The following is a 21,759-nucleotide window of genomic DNA, read 5'->3' on the forward strand; positions in this document are numbered from 1 at the left end:
GCAACAGAGCAAGACACTGTCTCAAAAAAAAAAAAAAAAAAAGAAAGAAAAGAAAAGATAATATTTATATCACTTGTTATAAATAGTTCCACAATAAACTTGTTTTTTCTTAAACCTTAGTTGTATTTAAAGGAAAAAATACCTTAATTTATTATTATTTTCTTTTTTTGGAGGCAGAGTCTCGCTCTGTTGCCCAGGCTGGAGTGCAGTGGCATAATCACAGCTCACTGCAGCCTCAACCTCCTATGTTTAAGCTATTCTCCCACCTCAGCTTCCCTAGCAGCTGAGAACACAGGCACACACCACCATGCCTGGCTAATTTTTAATTTTTTGTAGAGATGGATCTCCCAATGTTGCCCAGGCTAGTCTTGAATTACTGAGCTTAAACAATCCTGCTGCCTCAGCCTCCCAAAGTGCTGAAATTACAGGTGTGAGCCACCATTACCGGCTTCCAGCACCGTTTTTCTAAAGGAATTCATGATCCGATAGCAGTAGAATATAACCAGATCTTCAGTACTGAGATGATTTCCTGAGGTGAAGCTACCTTCTGTGTTACTCTGCAATCCAGTAATGCAGCTGGTGCCATGTGTTGGTGCCATGTCTGTCCAAACTTCCACAAGAATGCTAGTGCTGGGTGCAGAGCTCCATTTAGACTACACATGACATGAGGCTCTGACAACTCTTAGAGATGACACAATCTGGGACAGTTCCTCATAGCTGGCCTGACCAAGTCCATCCCAAGATGCCAGTCCACGACACAGAATTTCAAGTCATATTGTTTATCTTTTCCCTTGCAGTTACACAATATACGACTCTCTTAGAAAAGTGCAATAGTTAAAACTTGTTTTAGTAGATGCTAGACCCCAAACTTGAGTCTGCTGAAACCTTTTGAGACCATAAGCACCCTATTCCCCATTCTTAGAAATTCAGGCGGTGAATATTAGATTCAAAAGCACCACAGATGAGCCAGTGGGTGTAGAAGCACATACCTGTAATCCCAGCTACTTGGGAGGCTGAGGCAGTAGGGTTGCTTGAACCCAGGATTATAAGCGTGAGCACCTGACCCATTTATTTATTTTAAAATAGATGCCCGGTACAGTGGCTCATGCCTGTAATCTCAGCACTTTGGGAGGCCAAGGTGGGTGGATCACCTGAGGTCAGGAGTTCAAGACCAGCCTGCCCAATATCATGAAACCCCGTCTCTGCTAAAAATACAAAAATTAGCCAGGTGTGGTGGTGTGCGCCTGTAATCCCAGCTACGTGGGAGGCTGAGACAGGAGAACTGCTTGAACCCGGTAAGCAGAGGTTGCAGTGAGCCAAGATCACACCACTGCACTCCAGCTTGGGCTCCAGAGGCTGAGACAGGAGAATCACTTGAACCCAGGAGGCGGAGGTTGCAGTGAGCCAAGATCAAGCCATTGCACTCCAGCCTGGGTAACAAGAGTGAAACTCCATCTCAAAAAAAAAAAAAAAAATAGAAATGGGTTCTCCCAATGTTGCCCATGTTGGTCTTAAACTCCTGGACTCAAGCAATCCTCCCACCTCGGTCTCTCCCAAAGTGCTGGGATTACAAGCATAAGATACCATACCTGGCCATCACGAATAATTTTAAAGGGAACCACCACATAACCAATACCCAAGTCTAATGGGCATGGTTTTTAAAAGTATATTTAGGCTGGGTGTGGTGGCTCATGCCTGTAATCCCAGCACTTCAGGAGGCAGAGGTGGGTGGATCACCTGAGGTCGGGAGTTCAAGACCAGCCTGAACAACACGGAGAAACTCCGTCTCTACTAAAAGTACACAAATTAGCCGGGCATGGTGGCACGTGCCTGTAATCCCAGCTACTCGAGAGGCTGAGGCAGGAGAATCACTTAAACCCAGGAGGCAGATGTTGTGGTGAGCCAAGATTGTGCCATTGCACTCCAGCCTGGGGAACAAGAGCAAAACTTCGTCTCAAAAAAAACCAAACCAAAACAAACCCCACCCCGCAATCACTTTGTACACTTTATTTATTATTTTTATTTTTATTTTTTGAGACAGTGTCTCACTCTGTTGTCCAGGCTGGAGTGCAGAAACACAATCTTGGCTCACTGCAACCTCTGCCTCCCAGGTTCAAGCAATTCACCCACCTCAGCCTCCCAAGTAGCTGGGACTACAGGTGCACACTACCACACCTGGCTAATTTTTGTATTTTTTGGTAGAGATGGAGTTTTACCAAGTTAGTCAAGCTGGTGTCGAACTCCTGACTTCAAGGGATCCACCCACCTTGGCCTCCCAAAGTGATGGGATTACAGGCATGAGCTACCGTGCCTGGCCCCTGTTGTACACGTTAAATATACTTTTAAAAACCATGTTGGCCAGGCTGGTCTTGAACTCCTGACTTCAAGTGATCCACTTGCCTCGGCCTCCTAAAGTGATGGGATTACAGGCGTGAGCTACCATGCTTGGCCCACATTGTACACTTTAAATATATATATATTTTTTGAGACTGAGTTTTGCTCTTGTTGCCCAGGCTGGAGTGAAGTGGTGAGATCTCGGTTCACTGCAACTTCCACCTCCCAGGTTCAAGCGATTCTCCTGCCTTAGCCACTGAGTAGCTGGAATTACAGGCCCACGCTACCATGCCTGGCTAATTTTTGTATTTTTAGTAGAGATGAGGTTTCTCCATGTTGGTCAGGCTGGTCTTGAACTCTCGACATCAGGTGATCCGCCCATCTCCGCCTCCCAAAGTGCTGGGATTATAGGCATTAGCCGCTGCACCTGGCTTGTTTTTGTTTTAAGAGACAGGCTCTGGGCAGGCTGGAGTGTAGTGGCGCTATCATAGCTCATTGTGGCCTCAAACTCCTGGGCTCAAGCCATCCTCCCACTTCAGCCTCCTGAGTAGCTGGGACTATAAGCACTTGCCACCATGCCCAGCTAATTTTTAATTTTTTGTAGAAACTGGGTCTGATGGCTGGGCGCTGTGGCTCATGCCTATAATCCCAGCACTTTGGGAGGCCAAGGCAGGTGGATCACGAGGTCAAGAGATCAAGACCATCCTGGTCAACATGGTGAAACCCTATCTTTACTAAAAATACAAAAATTAGCTGGGCATGGTGGCACATGCCTGTAGTCCCACCTACTCAGGAGGCTGAGGCAGGAGAATTGCTTGAACCCAGGAGGTGGAGGTTGCAGTGAGCCGAGATCGCGCCATTGCACTCCAGCCTGGGTAACAAGAGTGAAACTCCGTCTCAAAAAAAAAAGAAACCGGATCTGCTGACCTTGTGATCCGCCCACCTCAGCCTCCCCAAATGCTGGGATTATAGGCATGAGCCACCGCACCCTGCCCATTCTGGTCACATTCTGCAGAAAAAGAAACTGAAGTGAAGGACAGAGCAGTTTGCCAAGGTCATAGATCCTGCAAGCCAATGGCAAGGCAGGATCTGAACCTGGAGCTTCAGATCCTGGGGCTTTATCTGATTAAATACCGAGAGAGAGTGCTGAGATTTTTTTTGGCGGTGGACGGTCCCTGAGGCCTTGGGAAAGCCATTTTTAGAGCATCTGGACCATTTGGAAAATTGAATCTTTACCAGGGCTTCCCACCTCCCGTTGCCCCTTCTCTGAAGGTGAGCCCCCTCCCATAGTACCACCCCAGCCACTCAGAACCCAGGCCTTCTTCCTTTCACATGCTGAAGCTAATATTACCCTCCAGTCTACCCCAACATCGGGGACCCTGCCCTTCCCTGGGAACCCTTCCCCCTCTCATGAGGCCTCCTTCCCAGCCCTGCAGAACAGCCTCCTTTATAAGAGTGGCTAAGATCCCACTGAAACCTTCCCTATAAACTTTATACAATTGATCATGAAAGAAGGGAGGGGGCAAAATGGAAATCAGCCCAGCTTGTAGCACACACATCATTGGTCATGAGGTCAGCTGCTCTCTGACCCCTTCCTCAGAGTTGTTTACTGCCTGTTGCACCAGAATCATATAGACCCTGTCACAAGGTCCTATTTCCCCTTCAGTGCTCTACAGATAACAACTTGAACATTATAAAACCTTAACTTTTCCATTTGAGATATTCTTTCAGGTCCTGCGTACCAATGAAACTGAAGTGGGCTAGGTAGTCAAGGGAGTGACCATGTTCTCACAGTGAGCCTCTGCATTCACGTTATAATTGAGCTCATTCAAACACAGCTACCTTCAGTAGGGAATTTCCCCCATAGAGAGCATGAGCATTCTGATTTTACCTGTCCTCAAACTGACATTTTGCTCATTATAATAGTAAAAGACACCCCTGCATGGAGATTTAATATGCTAGTGAGACGTGCAACATATGAACAAGCATGTGCACCCAGAAGACCACCCGGAACATGCTTACCAGCAACACCTCTTTCCACCACCTTAAGAATAATCATGTAAGACTCCCATAAAGGGTGTCTCCCTACTGCCAGTCTCTGCCGTCTCACCCTTATGAGCAGCCTGCCCTGAATACTCTCTCTTTGAGGGTGTACTGTCTATTCTGCACGTAACTTTCAAAATACAATTTTTCCTTTACAATAAATTACTCTATGCTGTACTTCTTTTGCTGTGTGTCTCTTGTTTAAATTCATTTAAATCAAGAAGACAAGAACCAAGATGTCACATCAGCTAGCAACAAAACTACTGATGCCAGCTTCTCTGAAGGACCCCACAGGAACTGACTCACTAAATAATCCAGTTTTGGTTGGACGCAGTGGCTTACACCTGCAATCCTAGCACTTTGGGAGTCTGAGGCGGGCGATCATGAGGTCAGGAGTTCGAGACCAGGCTGGCCAGCACAGTGAAGCCCTGTCTCTACTAAGAATACAAAAATTCTCAAGCCTGTAATCCCAGCACTTTGGGAGGCCGAGGCGGGTGGATCACGAGGTCAAGAGATCGAGACCATCCTGGTCACCATGGTGAAACCCCGTCTCTACTAATACAAAAAATTAGCTGGGCACGGTGGCGCGTGCCTGTAATCCCAGCTACTCAGGAGGCTGAGGCAGGAGAATTGCCTGAACCCAGGAGGCGGAGATTGCGGTGAGCCGAGATCGCGCCATTGCGCTCCAGCCTGGGTATCAAGAGCGAAACTCCATCTCAAAAAAAAAAAAAAAAAAAAAAAAAAGAATACAAAAATTAGCCATGTGTGGTGGCACATGCCTGTAGTCACAGCTACTTGGGAGGCTGAGAGGCTGAGATGGGAGAATCGTTTGAACCCGAGAGGCCGAGGTTGCAGTGAGCTAAGACCACACCATTGTACTCCAGCATGGGTGACAGAGAGAGACTCCATCTCAAAAAAAAAAAAAAAAAAAAAGCATTTTCCACCTCCTGACAATTTCATTGCCTTTATCCCAACCAATCAATGACCCCAATTTTCTAGCCCTTCACCCTCCATGATTCCTTTAAAAACCCTGTTACAGGCCAGGCGTGGTGGCTCACACCTGTAATCCCAGGACTTTGGGACTCTGAGGCGGGTGGATCACCTGAGGTCAGGAGTTCAAGACCAGCCTGACCACCAATGTGAAACTCTGTCTCTACTAAAAATATAAAAATTAGCTGGGCATAGTGGTACGCACCTGTAGTTCAGCTACTTGGGAGGCTGAGACAGGAGAATTGCTTGAACCCGGGAGGCGGAGGTTGCAGTGAGCTGAGATTGCGCCACTGCACTCCAGCCTGGGTGAAACAGACTCTGTCTCAACAACAAAAATACCCTGTTATAAGCAGTTAGATAGACAGGAACAGGGAAGGAGAGGGCTTTTCTCCCTCACCCACTAGGAATGTCAGGTGACGGTTCAACAATTATCACATTGCCTCTCTAAAAATAAAAATTCAGCAGTCAGTGCCAGGGTGCCAGAGAGAGACAATCTCCTGATGATTCACAGCTGTTAACATTAAAGTGTTAACTGAATGCAGGCACCAGGGAGAAGCACTTCCACTTCCTGCACATGTGCTTTTTTTTTTTTTTTTGAGACGGAGTCTTGCTCTGTCACCAGGTTGGAGTGCAGTGGTGCAGGTGGAGTGCAGTGGCATGATCTCCGTTCACCGTAACCTCTGCCTCCAGGGTTGAAGCAATCCTCCTGCCTCAGCCTCCTGAGTAGCTGGGACTACAGGCATGCACCACCACGCCTGGCTAATTTTTGTATTTTTAGCAGAGATGGGGGTTTCACCATGTTGGCCAGGATAGTCTTGATCTCTTGACCTTGTGATCCACTCACCTCGGCCTCCCAAAGTGCTGGGATTACAGGGACGAGTGACCGTGCCTGGCTGGCATGTGCGTTAAGAGACAAAATGGCAGGCTGGGTGCAGTGGCTCATGCCTGTAATTCCAGCACTTTGGGAGGCAGAGGTGGGTGGATCACCTGAGGTCAGGAGTGCGAGACCAGCCTGACCAACATGGTGAAACCCCATCTCTACTTAAAATATAAAAAAGCCAGGTGTAGTGGGGCACACCTGTAGTCCCAGCTACTGAGGAGGCTGAGGCAGGAGAATCACTTGAACCCAGGAGGTGGAGGTTGCAGTGAGCCGAGACCACACCATTGCACTCCAGCCTGGGAAACAAGAGCAAAACTCTGTCTCAAAAAAAGAGAGACAAAGTAGCAAAGTATGATCTTTCCAGGACACTTCACCAGAAAAGGGAAGAAAGCCTCAGATGGGCATGCATACAACTTCCTAAATACACTATGCATGCTCACAAGTCTCCTGCTCAGGACTCTTTCTGGGGTCCCAAGGGTAAGGAGGTACTGTGCATGAGGGCATCCCACCCTAAGAGAAGAATCATAAGAAAGAAGTGAGTCTAGAAAGTCCTAGAATCTTAGTTAAATGGTGTTCTTGACCTTCAGGTGCCTGGTCAGGTCTCTTCCAAGTGAACTTTCCTTTCTTTCCTGTTCTAAAGCCCTTTTAAATAAACTTTCACTCTTGCTCTGAAACTCACCTTGGTCTCTTTTTCTGTCTTATGCCCCCAGTCAAATTCCTTCTTCTGAGGAGGCAAAAACTAAAGTTGCTGCAGATTCCCTGCCAGTAACTCAGGCACTTTCCACTGGTAACCATTCCAGCCCAGAATTCTTCAAGGAGATGGATTTGAGGATACCCTCCCATTTCCTTACTAGGTGCCCTGTGATCGTTAAGCTCTTTCTCTGCTGCAAACCCTGATGTCTCAGTGTAAATGGCACATTGGGCATTCTACAGCCTCTTCCTTGCCTGGGGCCTGTTGGGAGCCCCCAGCACTGCCTGTACCACCCCAAACCCACCCTCTCCCCTTTCCCAGGCCCCAAGCTCAGAGGAGGTAGAGCCTTCATTCTAACCTACAGCATCCCCTCCTTAACCCTCATCTGCCTGCTCCTTCTAAGCTTGGGCCCCATTTTTGGAGACCCTACCAGCCCCTACTCCCACAACCCCCTATGCCTACACAAATCAATCTCCCCATGTCCCAACCACTGTCACCCCCAACTTAGACCAGTGCATCCCACAGCTGTTCCAGCACCCCACAAACACTCCAGTGTCCCCTACCACCTAATCCCATAACATCTTGGGCCCTCCAGACACCCCCTGCTCCAGCCTCGTGCTTTGTCAATCCCCTTATCAAGACCCCAACACCCCATGCCTGTCTTTTGCCATGAGTCTGGGGCCCCTGACCCCCACACCTCTTGGGTGACACCCAGGCCTGTCTCTGTGGGCAGCTCCCTCACCAGCTCCCTTCCATCCCCCATAGGCCCTATCCAGGGTTTTTCCCACCCAGACACACACCATCCAGCATTCCTGACCCCCACGGTTCCTGGCTTATGGCCTGGCCACCTTGTCTTGCTCATTTGCCATAGCCCCTGCCACCCCTAGCAGGACAGGCTCAGGTCCGGGCAAGGACAGGTCAGCACCAGGGTTGGTATCCTGCCCCAAGGACACAAGCCTCCTGCTTAGGATGCTTTCTGGGGTCCTGTGCCTCCCCTTCTACTCTCCCAGCTGCCAAGTCCCCACCTTTTAATACTATCACATTGAGGCTGGCGGGCAGGGTGGGGGGTGGCTCAAGCCGCCTATAATCCCAGCACTTTGGAAGGCTGAGGTGAGTGGATTGCCTGGGCTCAGGAATTCAAGACCAGCCTGGGCTACATGGTGAGAGCCTGTCACTACTAAAAATACAAAAAATAGTTAGCTGGGCATGGTAGTGCTCGCCTGTAATCCCAGCTACAGGGGAGGCTGAAGCAGGAGAATCACTTGGAACCCAGAGGGCAGAGGTTCAGTGAGCCAGGATCACACCACTGCACTCCAGCCTGGAAAACTGAGCAGAATTCTACCTCCCATAAAAACAAAAATAAAAAAGTACTATCACATTGGGTATTAGGTTTGTTAAATAAAATATATTGCTATGGAGGATACTCTGAGAAGAGAATGAAAAATAAAATTATAGGAGACCACTGTTTTGCTTTTTCTTTTTTTGAGACAGAGCCTTGCATTGTCACCCAGGCTGTAGTGCAGTGGCACAATCTCAGCTCACTGCAATCTCTGCCTCCAGGGTTCATGCAATTCCCCTGCCTCAGCCTCCCAAGTATCTGGGACTACAGGCTTGCACCACCATGCCCACCTAATTTCTTTGTATTTTTCGTAGAGACCGGGTTTCACCATGTTGGCCAGGATGGTCTCCATCTCCTGACCTCGTGAGCCTCCTGCCTCAGCCTCCCAAAGCGCTGGGATTACAGGCATGAGCCACCATGCCCAGCTTTCTATTTCATTTTTGAGATAGAGTCTTGCTCTGTCCCCCAGGCTGGAGTGCAGCAGCGCAATCTTGGCTCACTGCAACCTCTGCTTCCCAGCTTCAAGCAATTCTTGTGCCTCAGACTCCCTAATAGCTGAGATTACAGGCACATGCCACCATGCCCAGCGAAGGCCACTATTTTGGACTAGGCTCTAGCACTAGACCCCAACAGACAAGACTAAAAACCAAAATGGAGTCACCCATGCTAAAATTCCACCCAACCTAAACTGTGGTGTTATCTGGCCTTCTGAGAAATCAGGAGAGAAATAAGAGCCAACTTCCCAAACATGCCAGTTTTGATCTTCAATTATCATGACCAATGAGATTCCCTCAGTTTTCAACCTTACACAAAAGAATTAGATAGTTGGGCGTGGTGGCTCAGGCATGTAATCCTGGCACTTTGGGAGGCCAAGGAGAGTGGATCACTTGAGGCCAGGAGTTGGAGATCAGTATGCCCAACATGGTGAAACCCTATCTCTACGAAAAATTTAAAAAAAAAAATTAGCTGGGCATGGTGGTGGGTGCCTGTAATCTCAGCTACTCTGGAGGCAGAGGCAGGAGAATCACTTGAACCAGAAGGCGGTGGTTGCAGTGAGCCGAGATAGCGCCACTTCACTCCAGCCTGGTCAACAGAGTGAGACTGAAGCTAAAAAAAAAAAAAAAAGCCTGGCGCGGTGGCTCATGCCTGTAATTGCAGCACTTTGGGACGGCGAAACAGGTGGATCACGAGGTCAGGAGTTCGAGACCAGCCTGGTCATGATGGTGAAACCCTGTCTCTACTAAATATACAAAAATTAGCTGGGCGCCTATAAGTAATCCCAGCTACTCAGGAGGCTGAGGCAGAGAAGTGCTTGAACCCAGGAGGCGGAGTTTTTGTGAGTGAGCACAAGATGGCACCATTGCACTCCAGCCTGAGCAATAGAGCAAAACTCTTAAAAAAAAAAAAAAAAAGGCCTTGGCTGGCATGGTGGCTCACAGCTGTAATCCCAGCACTTTGGGAGGCTGAGGTGTGAGGATTGTTGAGCCCAGGAGTTCGAGACCAGCCTGGGCAACACAGTAAGACCCTGTCTCTATTAAAAGTAAAAGAGAATAATAATGAAAAAGTTAAAAAATAATTAGCCTGAAGTAACTTTTCTGTTGGTCTGTCTCCTTGACTCCCACCTTACAAGAAAAATAGCTTTGAAATTACCAGGAAGCTCTGTTCTTTGCTTCTGCTCTCTTCAGCTCTTCTCTGTCTATAAAGCCAACTTCTGCTCAGCTCATCTGAACACTTACTCTGTTTTATGGAATGAAGTGTTGCCTGATCCTAGAATCACAATAAAGCCAATTAAGACATATTTTTTTTTTCCAATGGAAATTTTGAACTAAATTAATTGTATGGGGAGGCTAACCTCCAATGGAGATTTTTGTTTTTATTTTTATTTATTTATTTATTTTTGAGACAGAGTTTTGCTCTTGTTACCCAGGCTGGAGTGCAATAGTGCAATCTCGGCTCACCGCAACCTCTGCCTCCTGGGTTCAAGCAATTCTCCTGCCTCAGCCTCCTGAGAAGCTGGGATTACAGGCGTGCGCCACCGTGCCCAGCTAATTTTTGTATTTTTAGTAGAGACGGGGTTTCACCATGTTGACCAGGATGGTCTCTATCTCTTGACCTCGTGATTCACCCGCCTCGGCCTCCCAAAGTGCTGAGATTATAGGCGTGAGCCACCTCACCAGGCCTCCAATGGAGATTTTTAACTAAATTAATTGCAATTTTGTCCTTTGACAGGTTTTAACATTTCAATTTGGGGTAGGTAGGGGACACCAACATTCAGATCATAGCAACACTTAAGATCTACTGTCTTAGGAAATTTCAAGTATACAATACACTATTAACTATAGTCATGAGGAAGGAAAAAAAAGCCTTTCATCTGAGAAATGCAAGCCCTTTTAAATTATCAGGCCCAGAGAAGCATTTAAAATACGATAGCTGTCACATCTCACTCCCAGTTAGACTAATTACTTGAAGCCACTTGCTATGTAGGCTCTAAACTAAGCAATGCCAAGGAGGCATGAAATGCCATGTACCCAGGCCAGGCACGGAGGCTCACACCTGTAATCCCGAACTTTGGGAGGCTGAGGCTGGCATATCACAAAGTCAGGAGTCTGAGACTAGCCTGACCAAAATGGTGAAACCCTGTTTCTACTGAAAATATGAAAATTAGGCCATTTGCTATGGCTCACGCCTGTAATCCCAGAACTTTGGGAGGCTGAAGGTCAGGAGTTTGGAGCACGAGGTCAGGAGTTTGAGACCAGAGCCTGGCCAACATGGTGAAACCTTGTCTCTACTAAAATACAAAAAGAAAAAAAAATTAGCTGGCACAGTGACAGGTACCTGTAATCCCAGCTATTGGGGAGGATAAGGCAAGAGTATTGCTTGAACCTGGAAGGTGGAGGTTGCAGTAAGCCAAGATCGTGCCACTGCACTCCAGCGTGGATGACAGAGCAAGACTCCATCTTGGAAAATATATATATATATATTAGCTAAGGATAGTGGCGTGCACCTGTAGTCCCAGCTACTCAGAAAGCTGAGGCATGAGAATCACTTGAACCCAGGAGTCAGAGATTGCAGTGAGCCAGGATTGCACCACTGAACTTCAGCCTGGGTGACAGGAGGAGGTTCTGTCTCATGAAAAAAAAAAAAAAAAAAAGCTGGGCACGGTGGCTCACACCTGTAATCTCAACATTTTGGGAGGCTGAGGCTGGCGGTTGACCTGAGGTCAGAAGTTCAAGACCAGCCTGGCCAACATGGTGACAACTCATTTCTACTAAAAATACATAAATTAGCTGGGCATGGTGGCAGGTGCTTGTAATCCCAGCTACTTGGAAGGCTAAGGCAGAAGAATCACTTGAACCCAGGAGGCAAATATTGCAGTGAGCCGAGATCACTCCACTGCACTCCAGCCTGGGCAACAAAGTGAGACTGTGTCTCAAAAGAAAAAAAAATGTGTCTCGCTAGGTGAAAGAAGGCAGCCTGAAAAGGCTACATACTGTATAATTCCAATTATATGACATTATGTAAGAGACAAAACTATAGAGATAGCTAAGAAAAAATCAGTAATGTCCAGCTACTCAGGAGGCTGAGGTGGGAGGTCACTTGAGCAGGGATGGTTGAGGCTGCAGTGAGCCATGATCATGCCACTGCACTCCAGCTTAGGCAACAGGAGGAGAGATCCTGTCTCAAAATAAAAAACAAAAACAAACACACTCCATCTCAAAAATAATAATAATAATAGTATTTGTGGATGATCAAATTTTAAAGTACCCATCAATTGGAAACTATGGAGAAAAATGGGGGCCAGGCCAGGTGGCTCACACCTGTAATCTCAACACTTTGGGAGGTCAAGGCAGGAGGATCTCCTGAGGCCAGGAGTTCGAGACCAGACTAGAAGAAGTGAGACCTTGTCTCTAAATAAATTAAATGTAGTGGGAAAAGTGAATCACCTCATTGGATCACTTGGCCCAGGAGGTGGAGGTTGCAGTGAGCTAAGTAAGTTTGCACCACTGCACTCCAGCCTGGGCAACACAGTGAGACTCTGTCTAAAAAAAAAAAAAAAAATGTTTTGGGGACAAAATCTTGTTCTGATGCCCAGAGCTGGAATGCAGTGGTATGACCATGGCTCACTGAAGCCTTAAACTTCTGGGCTCAAACCATCTTACATCCCAGCCTCCCTGAGTAGCTGGAACTACAGGCATGCACTACCACGCCTGGCTAATTTTTTGTAGAGATGGAGTCTTGCTTTGTTGGGCAGGCTGGCCTCAAACTCCTGGCCTCAAACAGTCTTCCCACCTAGGTCTCCCAAAGTGCTGGAATTACAAGCATGAGCCATTATGCCTGGCAAAACATTTTATTTTTTAGTTCCATACTGAAGTCCACCAGTGTCCAATTATTTGTTTCTACTTTTTTCTTAGTTTTTTTTTTTTTTTTTTTTTTTTTTTTGAGACAGAGTTTCGCTCTTGTTACCCAGGCTGGAGTGCAATGGCGCGATCTCGGCTCACCACAACCTCCGCCTCCTGGGTTCAGGCAATTCTCCTGCCTCAGCCTCCTGAGTAGCTGGGATTACAGGCACGCGCCACCATGCCCAGCTAATTTTTTGTATTTTTAGTAGAGATGGGGTTTCACCATGTTGACCAGGAGGGTCTCGATCTCTTGACCTCATGACCCACCTGCCTCGGCCTCCCAAAGTGCTGGGATTACAGGCGTGAGCCACTGTACCCGGCCCTTTTCTTAGTTTTATGGTGATATTACCATAGAATATTGAGCTTACTCAATTTCCTGCCTAATATAGAAAAATTAGATGATTCTTGGGCATTTTTTCTCTGCATTAGCTCTTCAGGGTGTCAAGGTAACTGCTGATTGAGCCTACTGACAGGAGTATTTGCATACTTGTTTGGAGATTTATAAAAAATAGGATTTTTTTTTTTTTTTTTTTTAAGACAGAGTTTCACTCTTGTTGCCTAGGCTGGAGTGCTATGGTGCAATCTCAGCTCACTGCACCTCCGCCTCCCAGGTTCAAGTGATTCTCCTGCCTCAGCCTCCCGAAGTGCTGGGATTACAGGTGTGAGCCACAGAGCACAGCCTAAAATAGGATATATTTTGACACAGACTTTTTTTGCTCTCCCCCAACCCTTTTTGGCAACATCCACTTTTCTTTTTTTTTTTTTTTTGAGACAGAGTCTTCCTCCGTCTCCCAAGCTGGAGCACAGTGGCACCATCTTGGCTCACTGCCACCTCTGCCTCCTGGCGATCCTCCTGCCTTAGCCTCCCCATAGCTGGGTCTACAGGCGTGGGTCACCACATCTGGCTAATTTTTGCATTTTTAGTAGAGATAGGGTTTTGCCACATTGGCCAGGCTGGTCTGGAACTCCTGGCCTCAAGTGATCTGGCCACCTTGGCTTCCCAAAGTGCCAGGATTACAGGAATGAGCCACCGCACCTGGCCCATCCTCTTGTTTTTGCTCTATTTCAATACCTATTACTATTCTAATTATCAGTAAAATTTCTGCTAGGAAGACAAGTGGGTTTACCTTATCTCCCCTGACTTGTTTCCACAGGGTCTCCCATTCCCAATTGATTTTGAGGATTGAAGATAAACTGAGGGAGAATTTTTATCTAGCAGCAATTTTTCTTGTTTTCCAACATATCTTTTATGTCAAATTCTGTGTTCAAATCTAAACACACCACAGTCTTCTCACAGTCTCCAACTTCTAAATTTCTTAATTTGCCGCATTAATAATCATAACTCCTTTTAAACCCATATTTTATTTCTCTAATTTTTTTTTTTTTTTTTTCTTTGGTTTGTTTTTGTGATGGAATTTTGCTCTGGTCGCCTAGGCTGGATTGTAGTGGTGCCATCTCGGCTCACTGCAACCTCTGCCTCCTGGGTTCAAGTGATTCTCCTGCCTCAGCCTCCTGAGTAGCTGGGATTATAGGCATGCGCCATCACGCCTGGCTAATTTTGTATTTTTAGTAGAGACTGGGTTTCTCCATGTTGGTCAGGCTATTCTCAAACTCCTGACCTCAAATGATCCGCCTGCCTCGGCCTCCCAAAGTGCTGGGATTACAGGTGGGATTACCTTCTCATGAGGGTACTGACGGCTTTTTGAAAATTAGGGCAAGAAAGGACATTTCTAAAATTTAGAGAAATAGGCCAGGCATGGTGGCTCACGTCTGTAATCCCAGCACTTTGGGAGGCCGAGGCAGGCGCATCACCTGAAGTCAGGAGTTCAAGACCAACCTGTCCAACATGGAGAAACCTTGTCTCTACTAAAAATACAAAAAATTAGCTGAGGTGGCGTATCACTGTAATCCCAGCTACTCCAGAGGCTGAGGCAGGAGAATCGCTTCAACCTGGGAGGTGGAGGTTGCAGTGAGCCAAGATCATGCCATTCACTGCACTCCAGCCTGGGCGACAAGAGTGAAACTCCGTCTCAAAAATAAATAAGTAAATAAATAACAAACAAAGAAACAAAACCTGTCATGGAGCAATGAGAACGAAACTCCGTCTCAAAAATAAATAAATAAATAAATAAGCAAACAAAACCTGCCGTGGAGCCCATGAAAGGCTGGAATTTGGCTTGATCTTTTTCACCTCTGGTTTCGCCACAAATTGATCATCCAACAACTTTCATTCCAACAACTGTGGGTAGTGTGAGGCAGAGAGGCTTTCTACGGGGTGGGTTGGGCGCCACGCCCTGCGCGCCCGGGGACCCTAGGAGAGGACCCAGGAGAGAAGCCTGGCTCCTTTTGCCTCAGACGAGTCCGGGGCGCCATGTTAACCGGTCTGAAGTCCCACCCGCTTTCCGGGACTCCTCAGCCACCGGCCGCTCTAGGCACCTGAGGACGCCGGAAGACCTCTGGACACTGCGCGCTTGCCACGATCTTGGACAGGCCTCTGACCTCGACCTTAGGATTCCCCGCTCCGATTCCAAGATGTCAGCGACGCTGCTCATGGAGCCCGCGGGCCGCTGCTGCTGGGACGAGCCGGTGCACATCGCCGTGCGCGGCCTGGTCCCGGAGCAGCAGGTCACGCTGCGCGCGTCGCTGCGCGACGAGAAGGGCGCGCTCTTCCGGGCCCACGCGCGCTACTGCGCGGACACCCGTGGCGAGCTGGACTTGGAGCGCGCGCCCGCGCTGGGCGGCAGCTTCGCGGGGCTCGAGCCCATGGGGCTGCTCTGGGCCCTGGAACCCGAGAAGCCTTTTTGGCGCTTTCTGAAGCGGGACGTACAGATTCCCTTTGTCGTGGAGCTGGAGGTGCTGGACGGCCACGACCCCGACGCTGGACGGCTGCTGTGCCAGGCGCGACACGAGCGCGACTTCCTCCCTCCGGGGGTTCGGCGCGAGCCGGTGCGCGCGGGCCGGGTGCGCGCCACGCTCTTCCTGCCGCCAGGTGAGCCGGGTTGCTGGCGAAAGGTGTGAGCGTCAGTGGCCTGGGTCTCCGTTAGTTTCCAGTGCCGATCTAGCACTGGCTTGGTTCTGGAGCAAGGTCAGAGAAGCTAGCATTGACTATGTTAGTGGCCACTGTACCAAAATAGAGGATTTGGTACCGGGCGCCGTGGCTCATGCCTGTAACCCCAGCACTCTGTGAGGCCGAGATGGGCGGAGTTCAAGACCAGCCTAGCCAACATGGTGAAACCCTAACTCTACTAAAAATACAAAAATTAGCCGGGCTTGGTGCCACACGCCTGTATTCCCAGCTACTGGGAGGCTGAGGCACGAGAATCACTTGAACCTGGGAGACGGAGGTTGCAGTGAACCGAGATCGCACCACTGCACTCCAACCTGGGCAACAGAGCAAGACTCTGTCTCAAAAAACAAACAAAAAAAGGATTTTGATGTTAGGCTGTGTACAATGGTTTTTACTTGCATTCTATCAGTTAGTCTCTATAATATACCAATAAAGTGGGTATTGTTATTCTGCAAATGAAAAAACAGGTTCAGGTGGGCAGGTACATTATCCACTTTGCTATTAATCACTACCCTACAGATCCTACAGATCCACACAGGCATCAGCCTGACTTGTCTAAGGCAGAATAATGACAGTCAGTGAGGCTATTACTATGTCACCTTCTCTAGTGTTCTAGGCACACTAAGTCTCTTCTCCACTCCTTTGTGTCCTGCTTTATCACGGGTCACACTTCAGACTAAAGCCATCTTTGGGTATTTCTTTTTCTTTCCTCTTTTTTTTTCTTTTTTTAGGTTTTCAAAGATACATCTTTCCTCTTTTTCTATATAGACATCTGAAATATCAGTAAACCAAAAACCAGAGGGCTGATGCAACAGAACATAAAGTTTTGTTTCAATGTTTTTCTTTTTTCTTTTCTTTTTTTGTTTTTGAGACAGGGTCTGTCTCTGTTGACCAGTCTGGAGTGCAGTGGCGTGGTCATGGCTCATTGCAGCCTCAACCGCCGGTGCTCAAGTGATCCTCCCTCCTTTGCCTCCCAAGTAGGTAGGACTACAGGCATGCACCACCACACTAGACTAATTTAAAAAAAAAGAAAAGTAGGCTGAGTGTGTGGCTTATGCCTGTATTCCCAGCACTTTGGGAGGCCGAGATGGGCAGATCACCTGAGGTTGGGAGTTCGAGACCAGCCTGACCAACATGGAGAAACCCCGTCACTACTAAAAATACAAAATTAGTCAGGCGTGGTGTTGCATGCCTGTAATCCCAGCTACTCGGGAGGCTGAGGCAGGAGAATTGCTTGAACCTGGGAGGCGGAGGTTGTGGTGAGCCAAGGTAGTCCCATTGCACTCCAGCCTGGGCAACAAGAGTGAAACTCTGTCTCAAAAAAAAAAAAAGTTTGTAGAGATGGGGGTCTCACTACATTACCCAGGCTGGTCTTAAACTCCTGGCCCCAAGTGATCCTCCTGCCTTGGCCTCCTAAAGTGCTGAGATTGCAACTGTGTCCAGCCAGGAAAGCAAATTCTTTAAATTGTATAATGGCTTCCATTTATAATATTTTGTTTTCTAGGACCTGGACCCTTCCCAGGGATCGTTGACATCTTTGGTATTGGAGGCGGCCTGTTGGAATATCGAGCCAGCCTCCTTGCTGGCCATGGCTTTGCCACGTTGGCTCTAGCTTATTATAACTTTGAAGATCTCCCCAGGAACTTGGACATCATACCTCTGGAGTATTTTGAAGAAGCACTGTGCTACATGCTTCAACATCCCCAGGTTATCCTTGTGTCATTTATTTAATTAGTTTATCTAGAAATATCTCCATAGAGAATGTAACCTGTACCATGTGCAGTAATACTGCTCTGTTCCTCTTTCACAAAGATTTCTTTTGGAGACTTCCTTGGCTTAAGGTGCCTATTTCTACTTTTTCTGTCAGATAGATAGACTCGTGGTATAGAATGAATTGTAAAATCCATGTGAGATTTTATTTAGTAATATTAAATATTATCTGTGCATTGCAAATTGAACTTCCAATCTATTGTCTTTGCATGCTTGTTTTTTAACTTTAATTTTCTGATGTCAGAGTATGTTCTCAGATTTTGGTCAGAACTTGTTTACCCCTTTCAGAAGCTAAGAACAAATTTACTTATTCTAAAGTCTTGCTTTGTAATTATTTCCCAATACTTATCATTCAACACCTTTCATCCAACAACTGAGGGTGGTGTGAGGCAGAGAGGCTTTCTATGGGGTGGGTTGGGCGCCACACCCTGCATGCCCTGGGGCCCTAGAAGACCCAGGAGAGAAGCCTGGCTTCTTTTGCCTCAGACGAGTCCGGGGCACCAGGTTAACCAGTCTGAAGTCCCACCCGCTCTCTGGGACTACTCAGCCACCGACTGATGATCTGATGAATGATTCACATCTTGGAACGGAGCTTCGTTCCACACTATTGGATGCATTGCCACATTAAGACTTCATTCAGGCCTACCTGAATGTGGCCCTGAACTTGATGGGCTCCGTGGCTCAGCATTCTCTAGTGGATAATTCTCTGACATGTTTATAATCATTTTCCAAATTTTTCAGTGATTTTAAGATTTGACTGTCATGTGGCCAGGCGTGGTGGCTCACGCCTGTAATCCCAGCACTTTGGGAGGCCAAGGCAGGTGATCACAAGGTCAGGAGTACAAGACCAGCCTGGCCAACATGGTGAAAACCCATCTCTATTAAAAATACACAAAAATTAGCCAGGCGTGGTGGCACACACCTGTAGTCCCAGCTACTTGGGAGGCTGAGGCAGAAGAATCGCCTGAACCCAGGGGGCGGAGGTTGCAGTGAGCCAAGATCGCACCACTGCACTCCAGCCTGGGCGACAGAGTGAGACTCCATCTAAAAAAAAAAGAGATTTGTCTGTCAGGTGTTCAGCCAGATACTTTATACATGGGAAGAAACTTCCCTGTCAGCTGAGGTTGATTTTCTTGTGGATGATTCCCAGATTAAAGCTAGCAGCATCTCTGTTTGCATTTTAGAAAAATGTTTTTGAATTGGATAATTTTTGGCTTTTGTTTGTTTTTGTTTTTGTTTTGAGATGGAGTCTCGCTTTGTTGCCCAGGCTGAAACGCAGTGGTGCAATCTCGGCTCACTACAACTTCTGCCTCCCTGGCTCAAGCAATTTTCCTGCCTCAGCCTCCTGGGTACCTGGGATTATAAGCTCCTGCCATCATGCCAGGCTATGTTTTCTTGTATTTTTTTGTTCTCTTTAAATTTATTCTCTTTTTTTCTTGCCAACAGCATGCATTTTTTTTTTTTTTTTTTTTTTTTTTTTTTTTTTTTTTGCTATTCTTATAGAGACAAGGTTTCACCATGTTGTCCAGGCTAGTCTCAAACTCCTGACCTCAAGTGATCCGCCCGCCTTGGCCTCCCAAAGTGCTGGGATTACAGGCATGAGCCACCGTGCCCAGCCTGGATAAGTTATTGACTCGACTCTTCTCTCTTCTTTTCTTCCAGGTAAAAGGCCCAGGCATTGGGCTTTTGGGCATTTCTCTAGGAGCTGATATTTGTCTCGCAATGGCCTCATTCTTGAAGAATGTCTCAGCCACAGTTTCCATCAATGGATCCGGGACGAGTGGGAACAGAGGCATAAACTATAAGCAGATTAGCATTCCGCCATTGGACTATGACCCGAGGAGAATCAAGGTAGCTTTCTCAGGCCTCATGGACATCGGGGATATAAGGCATGACCTTGTAGGAGGGTTTGAGAACCCCAGCATGATTCCAATAGAGAAGGCCCAGGGGCCCATCCTGTTCATTGTTGGTCAGGATGATCATAACTGGAGGAGTGAGTTGTATGCCCAAACAATCTCTGAACGGTTACAGGCCCATGGAAAGGAAAAACCCCAGATCATCTGTTACCCTGGGACTGGGCATCACATCGAGCCTCCTTACTTCCCCCTGTGCCCAGCTTCCTTTCACGCATTAGTGAACAAACATGTGATGTGGGGTGGGGAGCCCAGGGCTCATTCTAAGGCCCAGGTTGATGCCTGGAAGCAAATTCTAGCCTTCTTCTGCAAACACCTGGGAGGTACCCAGAAAACAGCTTTCCCTAAATTGTAATGCATTTGTCTGTTGTTGACACGAGAGAGTCAAGATCAGATTCTAGGGTTCAATAACCCTATGTGAATCAGCTGTCTCCTATATAACATTAAAGCCATGTCTTTGTCATGAATGGTGTATTTTAGGTAACTTTGTTGAATAAGCTTTGTCATCAGTTTAACTAATGTAACATGCTTGTTGTAGAAGATTCATAGGTATATGACACAAATAAGTGAAAAATATACCCACCTGTTAAGATTTGTGTTTCATTCTAGGTTTTTTTAGTTAATGCTCTGAGTCATAGGTGAGCTTTAAAGCTGGTGACTTTTTCCATCACTCTGAAAGAATGGTCACCTAATGTTTGCTGTTCAGCTGTAACAGGGTAGAATTTTATTTGGCCAAAAACATACAGAGGGGTGTTAATATGAGGAAAGGCAGCTGACCTTTTCACTATAAAGGTCAGCGAAGAATCCTTTGACAGGAGGAGATGAGACCACCTGTCTCTAAAATGGTTAAGTTTCTACTCTCTTCCAAGGAGAATGACTATGATCTATTTTCCCTCTCACTTCCCGAATCTAAGAACAGACCTTGGGGCCGGGCACAGTGGCTCACACCTATAATCCCAGCACTTTGGGAAGTCAAGGGGGACAGATCACTTGAGCTCGGAAGTTCATGACCAGCCTAGGCAACATGGCAAAACCCAATCCCAACAAAAATTAGCCAAACATGGTGCACATCTGAGGTCCCAGCCACTCGGGAGACTGAGGTGGGAGGATTACTTGAGCCTGGGAAGTCAAGGTTGGTGCAGTGAGCCATGACTGCACCACTGCACTCTAGCCTGGGCAACAGAGTGAGACCTTGACTCAAGAGAAAAAAAAATAGACCTTGGAAAATCATAGTATGGTAATCTTAGAGGAGTCATTCCTTACTCTTCTTGACATCAACACTACATAGCATTTATTATACTTTTTTTTTTTAGGGAAAAAACTCTATTAACCATGTATTTTTCTCAGAGTCTGCAAATGGGACAGGACTCTGTAGGAATGGATCACCATTGTTTGAAGTGACACAGGCTGGGGCAATTTGACTGAGGGGTTGACACTCAGCCCAAGTAATTAGCAAGAAGGCCCAGATGGAAAGAAATTGAGAACCCCCTAAATCATATCCCTTCCTGAGTTCCCAATTGACAACCATCACCAACCTCTCTCCCATAAAAGTATAGAATCTCCAAGGGTGAGCATACCAAGCAAGGCAGAATGACATGACCTTTGTTCAGCCTCATCTTGGAAGCTATTATGCGTACTGTCACTCTGCCATACTCCATGGAGCAAGGCAGTCAAAGGCTAACCAAAGTTCAAGGAGAACATAGAGTCTGTCTCTTGAAAGGAGAGTGGGCCAGGCCGGTGGCTCGCACCTATAATCCCAGCACTTTAGGAGGCCAAGGCGTACGGATCATGAGGTCAAGAGATCGAGACCATGCTGGCCAACATGGTGCACACTGTCTCTACTAAAAATACAAAAATTAGCTTGGCATGGTGGTGCGTGCCTGTAGTCCCAGCTACTTGGGAGGCTAAGGCAGGAGAATCGCTTGAATCCAGCAGTAAGTGGTTGCAGAGAGCCGAGATTGCGCCACTGCACTGCAGCCTGGCGACAGTGGGAGACTCCATTTCAAAAAAGAAAAAAAAAGCAAGGAGAGTGGCAAGGTTCTGGAGGAGAGCATGTGGAATGGGAAATACTGTAACCATCTTTGGAAAATACAATCTGTCTTCTGGCCATACATTCCTCCACATATAATATATACCCATCCCTCTTCTAAACCCTCTCCCGCTAAAATCTCATTTCATTATAGCATCACATTCAGGGTGAAAGTCCAAGATTTCATCATCTATTATCAGGTTGAGGCTCAGGAGAATTCCTTGGGTACAGCACCTTGGATATCATTCTTCTCAATCTGAGCAGCTTTGAAACAAACAAGTTAGCTCTCCTCACAGACACATA

At 47.1% G+C, this 21,759-nt stretch overlaps 1 protein-coding gene across 1 annotated transcript; it reads left to right on the plus strand.

The window, feature by feature from the left end:
* Positions 1 to 15,117: 15,117 nt before the first annotated feature.
* Positions 15,118 to 20,019, plus strand: ACOT4 (acyl-CoA thioesterase 4). The gene is made up of 3 exons (XM_012438258.3): positions 15,118 to 15,666; positions 17,249 to 17,451; positions 19,177 to 20,019. The coding sequence occupies exons 1-3, from the start codon at positions 15,210 to 15,212 to the stop codon at positions 19,780 to 19,782; spliced, it is 1,266 nt and encodes a 421-aa protein (XP_012293681.1). The 5' UTR covers positions 15,118 to 15,209; the 3' UTR covers positions 19,783 to 20,019.
* Positions 20,020 to 21,759: the final 1,740 nt, after the last annotated feature.

Source organism: Aotus nancymaae, unplaced genomic scaffold (genome assembly GCF_030222135.1).
Source record: "Aotus nancymaae isolate 86718 unplaced genomic scaffold, 86718_ANA_hifiasm-v0.15.2.pri h1tg000011l, whole genome shotgun sequence".
Taxonomy (NCBI): Eukaryota; Metazoa; Chordata; class Mammalia; order Primates; family Aotidae; genus Aotus; species Aotus nancymaae.

Excerpts from the sequence above, each read along its gene's own strand:
- ACOT4 (XM_012438258.3), top strand. The coding sequence starts at position 15,210 with ATGTCAGCGACGCTGCTCATGGAGCCCGCGGGCCGCTGCTGCTGGGAC. Across the intron at positions 15,667-17,248 it reads CACGCTCTTCCTGCCGCCAG|GACCTGGACCCTTCCCAGGG; the intron begins GTGAGCCGGGTT and ends TTTGTTTTCTAG. Across the intron at positions 17,452-19,176 it reads ACATGCTTCAACATCCCCAG|GTAAAAGGCCCAGGCATTGG; the intron begins GTTATCCTTGTG and ends CTTTTCTTCCAG.